At 38.5% G+C, this 13,378-nt stretch overlaps 7 protein-coding genes across 7 annotated transcripts; 4 read left to right on the top strand and 3 right to left on the bottom strand.

Annotated features, from left to right (window-relative positions):
* Nucleotides 1–28: 28 nt before the first annotated feature.
* Nucleotides 29–3,674, top strand: SOCG_03115 (ATP-dependent DNA helicase). The gene is made up of 3 exons (XM_013161603.1): nt 29–637; nt 687–951; nt 992–3,674. The coding sequence occupies exons 1-3, from the start codon at nt 276–278 to the stop codon at nt 3,080–3,082; spliced, it is 2,718 nt and encodes a 905-aa protein (XP_013017057.1). The 5' UTR covers nt 29–275; the 3' UTR covers nt 3,083–3,674.
* SOCG_05064 (uncharacterized protein) lies at nt 877–4,728 on the bottom strand. The gene is made up of 3 exons (XM_013162391.1): nt 3,459–4,728; nt 3,206–3,410; nt 877–3,150 (listed from the first exon to the last, which is right to left on the bottom strand). The coding sequence occupies exons 1-3, from the start codon at nt 3,526–3,528 to the stop codon at nt 3,105–3,107; spliced, it is 321 nt and encodes a 106-aa protein (XP_013017845.1). The 5' UTR covers nt 3,529–4,728; the 3' UTR covers nt 877–3,104.
* SOCG_03114 (uncharacterized protein) lies at nt 3,648–5,173 on the top strand. The gene is made up of 4 exons (XM_013161602.1): nt 3,648–3,991; nt 4,033–4,219; nt 4,277–4,353; nt 4,403–5,173. Exons 1-4 carry the CDS (start codon nt 3,921–3,923, stop codon nt 4,461–4,463), a joined length of 396 nt encoding a protein of 131 aa, XP_013017056.1. The 5' UTR covers nt 3,648–3,920; the 3' UTR covers nt 4,464–5,173.
* On the top strand, nt 5,118–6,426 carry SOCG_03113 (protein phosphatase Fmp31). Its single transcript, XM_013161601.1, has 4 exons — nt 5,118–5,310; nt 5,443–5,497; nt 5,573–5,792; nt 5,838–6,426. The coding sequence occupies exons 1-4, from the start codon at nt 5,209–5,211 to the stop codon at nt 5,890–5,892; spliced, it is 432 nt and encodes a 143-aa protein (XP_013017055.1). The 5' UTR covers nt 5,118–5,208; the 3' UTR covers nt 5,893–6,426.
* A 118-nt stretch (nt 6,427–6,544) lies between these two features.
* SOCG_03112 (type II fatty acid synthase component) lies at nt 6,545–7,483 on the top strand. The gene is made up of 3 exons (XM_013161600.1): nt 6,545–6,849; nt 7,018–7,186; nt 7,244–7,483. The coding sequence occupies exons 1-3, from the start codon at nt 6,688–6,690 to the stop codon at nt 7,249–7,251; spliced, it is 339 nt and encodes a 112-aa protein (XP_013017054.1). The 5' UTR covers nt 6,545–6,687; the 3' UTR covers nt 7,252–7,483.
* A 223-nt stretch (nt 7,484–7,706) lies between these two features.
* Nucleotides 7,707–9,823, bottom strand: SOCG_03111 (pyruvate kinase). The gene is made up of 2 exons (XM_013161599.1): nt 9,600–9,823; nt 7,707–9,473 (listed from the first exon to the last, which is right to left on the bottom strand). Exon 2 carries the CDS (start codon nt 9,471–9,473, stop codon nt 7,944–7,946), a length of 1,530 nt encoding a protein of 509 aa, XP_013017053.1. The 5' UTR covers nt 9,600–9,823; the 3' UTR covers nt 7,707–7,943.
* Nucleotides 9,824–9,924: 101 nt separating this feature from the next.
* Nucleotides 9,925–13,059, bottom strand: SOCG_03110 (spindle pole body protein Ppc89). Its single transcript, XM_013161598.1, has one exon. The coding sequence runs from the start codon at nt 12,889–12,891 to the stop codon at nt 10,510–10,512; it is 2,382 nt and encodes a 793-aa protein (XP_013017052.1). The 5' UTR covers nt 12,892–13,059; the 3' UTR covers nt 9,925–10,509.
* Nucleotides 13,060–13,378: the final 319 nt, after the last annotated feature.

The raw sequence follows: 13,378 nt of genomic DNA, 5'->3' as shown, positions 1-13,378 counted from the left end.
ATAAGGATAGAGTAGATTTGGATTCAGTCCGATATTTTAGTTCTTTATTTAGTTGTTTTCTATTTGTATATTTATAAACTATTATTTTCTCTTTAAAGAATAATGCAAAACTTGGTTTATTTACGATTCATTCACTTACGCGTCTCGTCTATTTTAAGGTACATATATTTTTGTGCTTAAACCATATATTTTCTACCTGTTGTTTTAATCACAAGCCAAGAAGAATATTTTTCATTAAAATTTAGAAGTAGACTTCTAATGTTTTATAATATTGAATGGCTTCCGCACCGTCTTATTTACAGTCTTTAAATACTCAGCAACGACTAAGTGTTGAGTCTGATCATAAATATACGCAAATTTTGGCAGGACCCGGTTCAGGAAAAACGCGTGTTCTGACCTCCCGAATTGCTTACCTGTTACAAGTCGCCAATTGTAATCCTCGAGATCTTCTAGTCGCGACATTCACCAATAAAGCAGCGAACGAAATCAAGCAAAGAATTCACACACTCCTTGGAAATGAGAAGTCTTCCAAAATAATAAGTGGGACATTTCATTCAATTGCCTATAAGTACTTGTCTGTATACGGAAAGCACATTGGACTGAGTTCAAAATGGTTGGTAGCTGATAGGAGCGACGTGTAAGTCTTACAATTGAGTTTTGAATCATACCAATTTTTAACAAACTAGAAAATCAATAGTTAAACGACTGTTGACGAGTTTAAAAAAGGCAGATAATGAAATAGCTAGTGGAATTCGAGGACAAGAATTGACACCCGAGAATGTTTTGACCAGGATATCAAAAATGAAATCGTCGGGCTTACTTGCTAAGTCCAATAGTCCTGAACTCATTTTATTACCGGGAATGGATGCACCATCGCCCGAATTACAAAGTTACCAATCTACTGAGCTATACAAGTTATATCAAACAACACTGAGAAAAAACAATCTAATGGTACGTTCTAAGAAAATTGAGAATTTGACTAACAACATAGGATTTTGACGATCTTTTATTACATTTTATCCTTCTGCTTCGAGAGTATCCAATGTGTATTGCGAATATTAAACATATTCTAATCGACGAATTTCAAGACACTAGCAGGATTCAATATTATTTATTAAAACTGTTAGCCAAGAATGAAACAGCCATTACTATTGTCGGGGATCCTGATCAATCAATTTACGGGTTTCGAAGTGCTGAGATAGAAAACTTAAATCGAATGACGAAGGATTTCCAAGGGACACAGATACTAAATCTGGAAATGAATTATCGTTCAGCGCATTCTATCTTAGAATTAGCTCTCTCAATCATCTCACAGGACAAGACAAGGCCTCAGAAAGGAATCAAAAGCGATTACTCAATGTCTTTAAGGCCATCCTATCGAACATTTGAAACTAATCAAAAAGAGTCCTATTGGATTGCTTGTGAAATAAAACGTATCGTGGAATGCTGTCCCGAATTGTTTACATATGATGATGTAGCCATTTTAGTTAGGTCAGGCAGTTTGACTAGAAGTTTAGAACATGCCTTGACGGAAGTTGGGGTGTCGTATAGAATGGTGGGAGTTCATAAATTCTTCGACAGAGAAGAAGTACGCGATATGGTAGCTTACGCAAGAGTGGTTGCCAATCGGGATCCAACATCTTTAATACGAATCCTAAATACTCCTGCTAGAAATATTGGAAAAACAAAAATTGATCGTCTTCTTGAAGAGACTGAACGGCGGAACCTTCCACTCTGGGAAATCTTAGTCCAGGTAAGCGAAAACTATATCCTCCTTTCCCAAAGGCAAGACAAATCCTTTTTAAAGTCTTTAAAGACTTTTATTCGGATGATAGAAGACCTCGATAAAGAATCGCGCGATAATAATAAATCAGTCAGTGAGTTATTATCTTCTATTCTTCATGAAATTAAATATTATGACTTTTTACGAAAAAAGAATCCAGAGACATATGATGAAAAATGGGATAACGTGATGGAATTGGTTCATCAAAGTGATATTCTTGCCCAACAAGATGAGTTGAGTTTAGTAGACGAAGGACCAGAAGAAATTCCTCTTCACAAATTCCTTGCACATGTCACTTTAGCAAGCAGTGATAAAGAAGAAGATAAATCTTCAAAAGTTACCATTTCTACCCTACATGCTGCAAAAGGTTTGGAATGGCCAATTGTTTTTCTCCCTTGTGTTTGTGAGAATATAATTCCTCACTCACGTTCAGACGACGTCGATGAAGAAAGAAGGTTACTTTATGTTGGTATAACACGGGCACAAGCTTTATTATATATATCGTCATTTCAAAGTTCAGTGGGATCCTACAGCGATGCCGAGAGTTTCAGCTCTAAGCAGGATATTAGTAGTTTTCTAAAAAGCCATGAGACAACAAAGTATTTATCAGAACAAGATATAGTATTTAACAACCAGTTAGCTTCTGAAATTGGTATTATATTAAATCGGAAGGAACACGGCATCGTTAGAAATGTTAGCATACAAGATATAAACGAGCGATCAAACAAGGCGTATCAGAAAGAAAAATCCTATTCAGATAAACCCGCTTTCGTGTGTTCTCGTTCATTAGCGGAAACGGAACTAAAAAAAAGAGTAAGAGATCAAGAGTTCATGGGAGTTCCCAACGAGTCATTCGAAAAAGAGAATCCTCCAAAAAGAAAAGGAAATGTCGATATAAGAGATTTCTTTTCAAAGAAGGAAGCCCTTCAGTTAGAATCGGATAAAGGCAAAACTGACTTTTCCTATATACAACAAAAGCGAACATCGGTGAACGAAGGTTCATTCAATAGAGCTCATGGAATTTCTGTAAAAGACATTGGAAAAAGGAAAATTACAAGAAGGATGGTTTCAACTGAGAAACCCGTTAAGCACGAAGAAACTAGCTCTTTTTCTAGTTCAAGCTCGTTTCAACAACCCATGCGTCCTCTCAACCATGAAAAAACGGACCAACTAAAGGATACAGTAAAGAACGAAAAGGAAGCCATAAGTGAGAATACATCTAAGAGTCTATTACAACCATCTCAAGCTCCGAGGAAGAAGCGATTAGGAGTAAGACTTCGTGTTTCCCGGATGCTGTAAACTAGATTTAGTATAGCATAAATTAAATACAGTCAAGGCATCTTGCGTTTGTCTTTTCACTCATGTAACTAAAATTTCGCATTAATATGCTTTAAGTCAAGAACTATTGGTATGAGGACTTACACAAGCGTCGAACAGTTTCTACAAATTGGTCGAGTACAACGATCGCAATTATGTAGAAGGGCTATTGTTTCACAAAAGTTACAAGGACCATCAGAGGAAGGTGCACCTTCGTTTGTTACAAAGTTTACCTTTTCTGAAAACACTAGGCCAGTGGTATCTTTGCCGTGATTACCTTGCATGAAGAATAATCCAAGGAATGTTTTTACTGCAATGTTAATGAAATGGACCGTTTACAGTTTGAAGTTTTACGTACAATCCATTTGATTTTTGTTTTTCTTCGTGCTCATTTCAAGACACGGGGATTCATCACGAGACCTTTTCATTTTTGTTTTATTCTAAATTGAACGTATCATAAATCTCCAAAGTACCAGTGATTCTCGGGTGTCTTTAGCTTTTTGATAATTGTGGGATGGTAGTATAGAGAATTAAGGAGCGCAATGAATAGAAAAATAGACAACGACCTTTTTTTAGAAATTTGGTGTATGATAATCCTTATTGAATTTTTCCACTAAATGTTTCGTAAGCAAAACCCTTTTAAAAGGGCATTCGTCGTGTAACTTGAACTTTTATACGGATTCACTAAACACTTCACTTCAAAATTGGAGATAGGCTCTATTTTTATAACAAAAACGTACAAGGAAATTTGGTATTTTATTTTTTATAGCAGTTAGTCTTTGTGGAATTAGATATTTTTATTGTTGACAATACATCCAACATGGAAGAAACAGTGCAAAAGATTTTAAAAGCGCAAGACACAAGAACACAGTTGTATAAAGAATTTGAAGAGTAAGCGGATCTCATATTCATCTTAGGTTAACATAGGAAAGGGCTTTGAAGGCAAATCATGAAAAAACAATTGGATTAGAGCAAATGGGAATCGTCGTCCAACTTGTAACAGAAGGTTTGAATGAGGTTTCTTTGGACATCAGGAAATTTCAAGCGGATTTGGGCAGCTCTCGGTTACAGAGCTATGTGGATCAATTGCAAGAATTGGAGCATTCCAAATTACGAAAGGTAAAGGACATATGATTGATTACCAAAACGCAGGTTACTAATTACTTTGATTCCTAGACAATAAAAATCGAACAACTATCCCTACCTTCAAATATAGAAGATAATCATTCGGAGATTGAGCAGCTCAAAGAAGAGTAAGTTTTCCAAGAAAAAGTCAATGATATGATTGTTAACAAATAAAAGGATTCATGCTACAATTATGAAAATCAATGATACAATTCAAAGTATAAAGGACGAACTTTGAAGTTGGATTTCTGTTTCTTTTGTCATTCAACTAGCCAGAATACGTGGTAGAAGGAGAATTGTTTACCTTTTATTCGATATAATGAAAAGGATAGAAGTACAACAACTGAACAAGTTCATTGGAGCTGGGTTGAATGTTTCTTAGTGAATCTACAATTACAGACTATACCAAAAGAAGGGCCTCAAAAATCTTACGAAAAAAAGCTAAGATTCTTTTTCTTCTAAGCGATTTAAAGAACGCTTACGGAGCTTGGTTTTGGTTTGTGGACAATGTGTATATATGGTGAGTAGAATGCGTATCCACTTAGACTGAAATAAGAGTCATACATATAAATTTAGTTTTAAGAAAATAGAAAGTTTTAAGATTATCGAAGGTTTTTGTAGACTCTAGCATCCTTGCAGGGTTGTTTATTCGGTATAGTCTGATGAATATGTCAATGAGTATTCTCTGAGGGCTAATGTTTACTATCTTGTACCTATTTTGAGTTTATAAATGAAAAAAGGAATCTCTACTTGTACGTTTGGAAGGATTTAACTTTGAGATTCTTCGTTCAAAATTCGAGTTGTATTATACACCTGAATGAAAAACAATTCATATATAAGAAAGAAAAATAGATATAATGAAAGGAGTTATAGTAAATTACATAGTTAAAATGCTCACCAAATTATGATGACAGACTTCCCGTCTCTTCTCTTTAGCCTATACCGTTTCACCTTGGATTGGTTTTGGTATTTGTAATTTGAGTATGTTTTTGAGAGCTTTTCGAAGAATGCCTGCCATAGTCAGTTCACGCCCTTTCCAAACAGCGTCGTTCCAACGTAAGGTTGCAATTTATGATTTTGAAAAAGTAAGTATCTCAGCTAGTTTTACCCGTCAAGGAATTGCTCTATCGGAATGGAAAATCTACTCATTCAATTTGAAAGCAAATTAAAAATTTTATATACATGTTTAGAAATAGATCTAGCTAACCTATCCCTAGGTTCGAGAATTGAGTAAACGGGCTAAAGCTGAAAGCAAGAGTCCCATCTTAATTGGTAAGGAAAATGAGGAGCATCTCGAATTTCCTCTCCCCTTTTCTAGACCCCTGTATTGACAATGTTAACTGATAGATGTTCGTGAGCCTGGCGAGTTTGAAGCAGGATCCATCAACACGGCAGTCAACCTGCCTGTTGGTAAATTAGAAGATGCATTGAAATTGGGAGACAAAGAGTTTTTAGAAACCTATGGTTTCCGGAGACCTTCTATTACCGACAGTATTGTTGTTTACTGTCGATCAGGTGCACGCAGTACAACCGCTTCCAAGATTTTGTCTGAGAAAGGCTATGATAAGTATGTGCGGTACATGTTTTCGTATTAGGCATTAACATGTTTTAGTATTGGAAATTATACTGGTTCTTGGCTCGATTGGTCTGCCAAAATTAAGAATTAAGTGGACGCAGCCAGGTTTGAATTAGCTTGTGCTCATTGATGATGCGCATTTTGTTCTTCTTGAAGTTACCAAAGAGAGAATTACGATTACGATGAATGGTATTGTATTTGCGGGTTTTTCAAGCCGGGTGTAAATCTTTAGCAATCTACGCGTTACTTTTCTGGTACAAGAAAAAAAGGTATAATGGTCTTTGAAATTAAGTAAGAGTGCTTGATGAATAACATTTGCCTTAAATGATAACATATGTGAATCACAATGAATGATACATTTTAAAACAATAAATATGGATATCTTCCAAACGCTCTATGGCTGGTTATACTGCTAAGTAAAGGCTTGCTATCCCATTACTGCTCAGTGCAGTTGATAGTAAGGTAGGTTTACCTGCTAGACTAACCACCTGCATAGTAAAGGGTCTTTTGGATAGATTAATGGGCTTTTGCATATTCAGTATATAATCTAAAAGATGTCCGGACAGCTTCCTACTTCAAAAATATGATCAAACTGTTTCAAATCAGGTTCACCATGTACAGCGCAACCAAAAAAAATACAAAACAAATCAATACAAAGTAGAAATAAAATAAAAATAATACTACACCTTCGATTCTTTAATCAATAGATTTGTATAACTTCTTCAAACGCGTAAAAGCGCGTTCGAATTCGTTATCTGTTCATTGACGGAAGTGCTGCACTCAACTCAGTCGCATTCAAGTTCTCTTCTTGTACCACCAAGATTGATTAACGCTACCAAAACACCAATTTTGCAAAGTCAAACGCTTTCAATTACAATTTAGCATAATGTTCTCTCGTTTGGCTGCCTCTTTTAGACCTCTGGCCGTCGCCAGTCGTCCTATGACCAATTTGCGTCCTTTAAGATTCTACAGCGTTGCTCGACCTGATGCTGAGCAACGAATTATGAAGGTTGTTTCTTCTTTCGACAAGATTCAAGATCCTAAGAAGGTATGCGTGAATGAATTTGATCCTTTGAGGACTGGCTGTATAAGCTTGATACTCTTTCTTCTGCTTTCGCTATACGACAGAATTTTGCTCTTCAGAAAGAAAAAGCAGTTGAACATCATGTTCTCTATCACTGGTTGGAATTTCTTTTTATGCTGACAATTGTTTTAGGTGACCCCTACTGCTTCTTTTTCCAATGATTTGGGATTGGATTCTTTAGATGCCGTTGAAGTTGTGATGGCTATCGAAGAGGAATTTAGCATTCAAATTCCAGACAAGGATGCTGATGAAATCATCTCTGTTTCTGATGCTGTCAACTACATTTCAAAGGCTGCTGATGGTATGTCGGAACAATGTTTCAATACAACTCGTTTCTTTTCTAACTTTCTTCACCTAGCCAAATAAACAAAGAAAACATGTTTTTTCCTGCCCCTTGATTGTGCAGAGCGTGTTTAGGGTATAAAAAAAGTCTATATCTCATAACGGCCACTTTTTTCGTGGTGATTTTTGTTGAGAACGATTATCTTGAAAGTTAATTTTATTCATTTATTGTGAAAGTTAGCATCTCTTTACAGTTAGAAGCTTTGTTTTAGCTGTATGGTTTGATTTGTTATGTAGCTAGTATTTTACTACAGCATATAATGCATTTTGATCTAGTAGTCTGTGGTTTTCATGAGATATACAAACATGTAAAAAGGAGAGCGCTGGTTTCTACATAAGTAAGTAGACCTTTCGGTGCAATAAAGCCAGGTGAACCACTTAAAGACAACTGACAGTCCGTTTCAAGCCCATGCTAGTTCAATACTCTTTCTCTTCCATTAAATCAAGAAACTCATGCCTTAAGGAAACTTTCTACTTTTTTACGAATATATACACTACACATTATACGAAATACAAAGCTATACTTTCAACGTCAAAACATTTTTTCATCGAAAAGACATCGACCTAACCGATAAAAGTAAACCATTTGACAGGTTTATATAACTATCGAAACCATTAAGAATCCAAAATATGAATACAAAATATGATGTCAACACAAATATGTGTTGACTGACTTTCCTACCGCTTCCAATAGCTCAAAACTATTAGTGATACATTTATTCGGCCTTGGTGAGACGGAAGATGGAGGTGTGGCCCTTACCACCGACGGCACCTTGGAGGACAATGACATTGTCACCCTTCTTAAGGAGACCCATCTTGTAACCTTGCTCGCAACCGAAAGCAACACGAGCATCAACATCTTGTTGCCAGTCAGAGAGAGCAGCCTTCTCATAAATAGTAGGGTAGACACCACGGTTGAGGTGAGCTTGACGAGCACGTTGGGCATCACGGGTAACCATGATGATGGGAATAGAGGGACGGTACTTGGAGCAGAGACGAGCAGTGGTACCGGTGACGGACAAGACAATGATGGCCTTGGCGTCGCTCTCAATGGAAGCACCGATGGCAGCGACAGCGGTGGTCTCGGTGGGAGTGTTGACGGGCTTGCGGCCAAGAGAGAACATCTCTTGGTAGAGGTTACCGTAGGGGATAGAAGCCTCGGAAGCACGAGCAGTCTCAGCCATGTAGGTGACGGCTTCGACGGGGTAGCTACCCTTGGCAGTTTCACCGGAAAGCATGACCAAGTCAGCACCGTCGAGAACAGCGTTACCAACATCGGAAACTTCGGCACGAGTGGGACGAGGGTTGTATGTCATAGACTCGAGCATTTGAGTGGCACAAGCAATAGGCTTGCCGGCAATGTTAGCCTTAGCAATCATCATCTTTTGAGCGACGAAAACTTGAGAGGCGGGAATTTCAATACCCAAATCACCACGAGCAACCATGATACCGTCGGTGGCTTCGAGGATTTCGTCATAGTTGTTGACACCTTGTTGGTTCTCGATCTTGCAGAGAATCTTGATGTTCTTACCCTCTTCACCCAAGACTTCACGGATGTTGTGAACGTCTTCAGCACGACGGATGAAAGAGGCAAAGATCATATCGACACCGTTCTTGACACCGAAGCGCAAGTCAGACTTGTCCTTTTCGGAAAGAGCGGGCAAGTCAACGTCAGTCTTGGGCAAGTTAACACCCTTCTTGGAGGAGATCTTGCCGTTGTTGTTGGTGCGGACCTTCAAGTTCTTGTCATCGATCTTCTCAATGACGGTGAAGGAAAGGATACCATCGTCGACGTAGATGATACGGCCGACTTCAATAACCTTGGTGATGTTTTGGTAGTCAATGTACATAACCTTGTTGTCAGACTTCTCGGCATAAGCTTCGTCAGTGGTGAAGATCATTTCATGACCAGTAGAGACGGGGTAGTCTTGGCCGTCGATGGTGAAACCGGTACGAATTTCAGGACCCTTAGTATCCAAGGCAATGGCCAAGGGGAAGAGAGGGTTGGTGGCAGAGGCCTTACGGGCATTGTCAATGACCGATTGGTGGTATTCGTAAGAACCGTGAGAGAAGTTCATACGAACAATGTTCATACCAGCATCACGGAGCTTGCACATAGTCTCAACATTGTTGGACTTGGGACCGATGGTACAGATGATGGAAGTACGACGGTCGACGGCGGGAATATCCATCTCAGAGTTGAGGGATGCGACCCATTGCTTAGGAGACTTGGAAGCAGCGTACATCTAATAAAAAATCTTCGTTAGTAAATCTATCGCATTTTAACATCTCTTCGATATTTTCAACAATTCATTGCTCCTTCCAATTCATTGAACTCTTTTAGCAATGTCTCGTTCTACTATTTTACTTACTTTGATGAACTTTGTTAATGGTTGGTAGAAGTAGAAGGGAGCAGGGAAATGCCTATATATAAAGCTTTCGGAAAATGTTCTCTCGGAGGACCCCCGGTAACCACCATCTAGTTACCTCGGGTACTTGAAACGGACCCGCAATTTTGAAACTACATGATGATTTGATAGAAACTGTTTGTCTAGAACTGTGTATAATACAGTGCTTTACCCAGGGATGTTTTGACACGGTTGTTTTTCATTAGAGAGACGCGTTTTGAACGCGAAAAAAAGACCATTTTCTTCTTTATTATAAAAAAGGTGATTTTTCAAGAAAATCAACGACGAAAACACACTGTTTCTCCTTCTTTTTCGGCTCTTTTTCCCATGTAAACAGTCGTACAACGCGGTCTGTCCAGTTCTGTAATTACGTACTCCAGGGGTGGTCATGATATTATGACTTCAGAAATGTTCCAGGAGCTTCGACCATCTTCCGAAAACGCTAGCTCAAAGTTTTTCCATGCGTCACTTCATTGGGTCGGAGGCGGGTTTCAAGGTAACATTGATCTATTTTGCGAAAAGAATGATGGCCTGCCGCATCACTATCTCCCAATCATTTCTTGTTGCGAACTACACTATCAAACGAACTCTGGGTAACGACCATTGTGACCTGAGTTTACTTTGTTTACAAACAAACACCAGACGAGGGAAAGCGAGAGCAGCATAGGAAGGAAGAAGGAGGGAAGCCTAAATGCTTCTCTCTCAGTAAGAGAATAAGAAAATATAAAATCATTGTTATCAATGCTATCCTAGCTAGCTTCATTATTACAAAAAAGAATTATTGAAAATTAAAAAAAAAAGGAATAAAGATTCAAGAGTTCCATTTGGATTCTCATCTTGTCGCAACCGTACCAGCCGGTTGACTCGGTTTCCATTACTCTTCACAAAATGATTCGGCGATGTGTATGTCGTGTAGAGCGTAAATTTGATCTGACTTTCTCTCCATCAATTCCAAAGTCTTCATCAGCTTGCCCTTGATGCTTTGACGTCTGCGTTTGTGATATTCTGGAACCAACGAATGATATCGTTTCGAAAACTTGTCATATTGTTTCTTCAACCGCATCAATTCTTTCGTTAATTGCTCTGTAACACTCTTCAATGCTTGTTCTGGGGGTTGCGTAGGACGCATGGTCATATCTCCCACTTGCACAGGTTCTTCACTTCTCTCCCAAATATCTCTGCTTTTTCCTACTCCTGATCGCTGACGTCCATGGCATACCGTGCATGTTTCTGGTTTATGCACTGCATTGCAATTGATTATGTGATCTACTTGATCAAGAATATGCTTCGGTAATGCAGGCGATTCAGCCCGTTCTTTACCAAGATTCAGCGTCGATTGTAACACCGGGCTCCAATCCAACCCTTCTTCTCCTAAATAGCTATCTTCTGCATATCGAGAAAAGTCTTCCACAGGTCTTCTTTTCTGTTGCAAACGCTCTCTTCTCCGCATATTCAATCTTGCTTGCTCTGTTTCTTTCTCCACATCTCCTTCCTCGTCCTCCACTTCTTCCTCTTCTTCATCCTCATCCTCATCCTCCTCTGTATCCAAGAAATCACTCTCGCCGCTCCATTCATACTCAGACTCCATTGAAAATTCCGGTCTGGCATTCTTTCTCCACCTCTTCTTTTTGTTAACCGTTGGTGAAACATGGATGCGTTTTGACCGGTTGCTTTTTGGTTTTTCATTGTCTTTGAACGCAAGCAACTTCAACTCCAGTGCTTTCCTCCGTTCGACTTCTTTCTTCAATTCCTTTACAAGGTTCGTGTTCTCTGGAACTGTTTGTTGCTGTTTGTCAGGCGCAATGTTTTCCTTGTTCGTTGAACCGTTTTCCATCTCTTTCAATTCGCTCCTTTTCTTTCTTTGAGAAGCTTCGTCAAGAATCAACGGCTTGTTCTCCATATCATCCTTATTATGTTCTTTTTCATCCACATTTTCTTCTTTAGTAATTTGTTTGCCTTCCAAAATAAGGATCCTCTCCTTTAACTTTTGATTTTCATTATTCAGTTCATGATTCTCGGATATCTTTGTACTTAGCCTCATAATATAGCTTTCTCGGTCTAACAATACATTCTTGTACAATTGTTGTGTATGGTCGTATTGTTCTTGTACCGATTTCACTTGTTCAAAAAGTGCTTCCTTTTCTTTCGCTGTCGCTACTAATCTCGAGGCGAGAGAAGGGTCAATGGTTTCAGATTCTTTTTCACTCATCTTTGTCATCAATTCTTTCGACATTCGGTCCTCTAGACTTCGCGCTCTCTTCTTCTCTCGGGTATAGGCATCGGTAAGATGATCAATCCGCTCTCGAAGCTGTAAAATCTCTTCTTCGTAATCCGACTGTTCACGCTTCATTGTTTCCAGCTTTCGTTCTAAGGCTTTGTGAGCATAAAACAGTTTTTCATCCGTTTCCGCTATCGGCACAGTATCCAAATTTGGTAAACGGCCGTTTTCAGAGGCACCAGACATATTGTCGTTCGCCGGATCTTGAACGAGTTGAGAGAGATTTGTCATGTTGGGAAGACGGTATGATGTTTGGTTGGGGGCATCAAAGGGTATATCGTTGGAATCTAAATCCAATTGTTCCATCAGTTTCGCTGCTGTTTTTAACGAGGATGGTGTTTCTTTTACGGATGGTTTAGCTTGCTGTGGGGTGGGTTGGAATCGTAAGCCTGGTTTTCGCCATGGAGTTTCGGGTTTCTTGGGAAGACGTTCACTTGGAGAATCAAACAAATAATTCCTATTTTGACGCTTGGTCAACGGTGTCTGGTCTATCCCCTTTCTTAACAAAGAAGGGGATTCGTCCAGCATTACTTCATCCTTACTCGGATCTCTTTTTTTCTGAAAAGCATTCAAAAACTTGTTTCGATAACTGGACGTATCCTCAGTAGCTCGGTTGAGGCTTCCAGGAGGCGACGCAATGTGAAACAAATTGTTGTGGTTTCGTAATCGATTGAAGCTATTCTCTTCAAATGAGTTCATATTCCTCCCTCTTGGTCTTTCTACACTTGGGAGTGTACTTGCAGATCCATTCATTGTAAAATCCTTGAAATGCTTATTGATACTCTTCAACTTGGGTGTTTCCTTGAAAAACGGCTCAAAAGAATCTCTGTTTTTTGTAAATGAAGGGTTTTCGTTTTCTTTTGGATCATACGAATACGTATTGCCATTCAGCTCACGATCCAGGGCCATTCCCACTCGAGCCATGTTTTTTATGTTATCGTCCTCGGCAACGAAGTTTTCATCAAATGGATCAGGCATTCAGGATTTCATTTACTGAGATTACTTTCCTAAAAACCAGAATTTTACCTGTCTATGCAGCAAAAAAACGAGAATCGAATGAATACTGTTTTGTTTACGCTGTCCGTTGTTTGTTGTTAGCAACTAGCAACTTGATGTTAAACGTATACAGTATCACAGAGCACTACACTAAATAAGATGTAAACAAATCTTGTTTGAAAACGTAGAAAAAAAAAGTTATATATATATATATTTATAGATACTTTTGACTATTATCAAAGGAAAAAATAATATAAAATGAATACAATTCAATCAAAACATTAGTAATAATAATAGAAACAACACTTTTACATTGCATAAAAGGGTCCAAGATAATATCCATACATCGTTGTATATTTTGAAGTATATCCTCTCCCTTTTATTTCTACTCATTTCTATAGGATAAGCCTATGGACAGAGAAGAATGGCTTCGTTAAAGTTCCCATTTAAATGGTTCAACCAGAGTAGA

This window comes from Schizosaccharomyces octosporus (genome assembly GCF_000150505.1).
Source record: "Schizosaccharomyces octosporus yFS286 unplaced genomic scaffold supercont6.1, whole genome shotgun sequence".
NCBI classification, from domain to species: Eukaryota; Fungi; Ascomycota; class Schizosaccharomycetes; order Schizosaccharomycetales; family Schizosaccharomycetaceae; genus Schizosaccharomyces; species Schizosaccharomyces octosporus.
The sequence above is the reverse complement of the archived record's forward strand: the minus strand, read 5'-3'. Positions and strand labels throughout refer to the sequence as shown.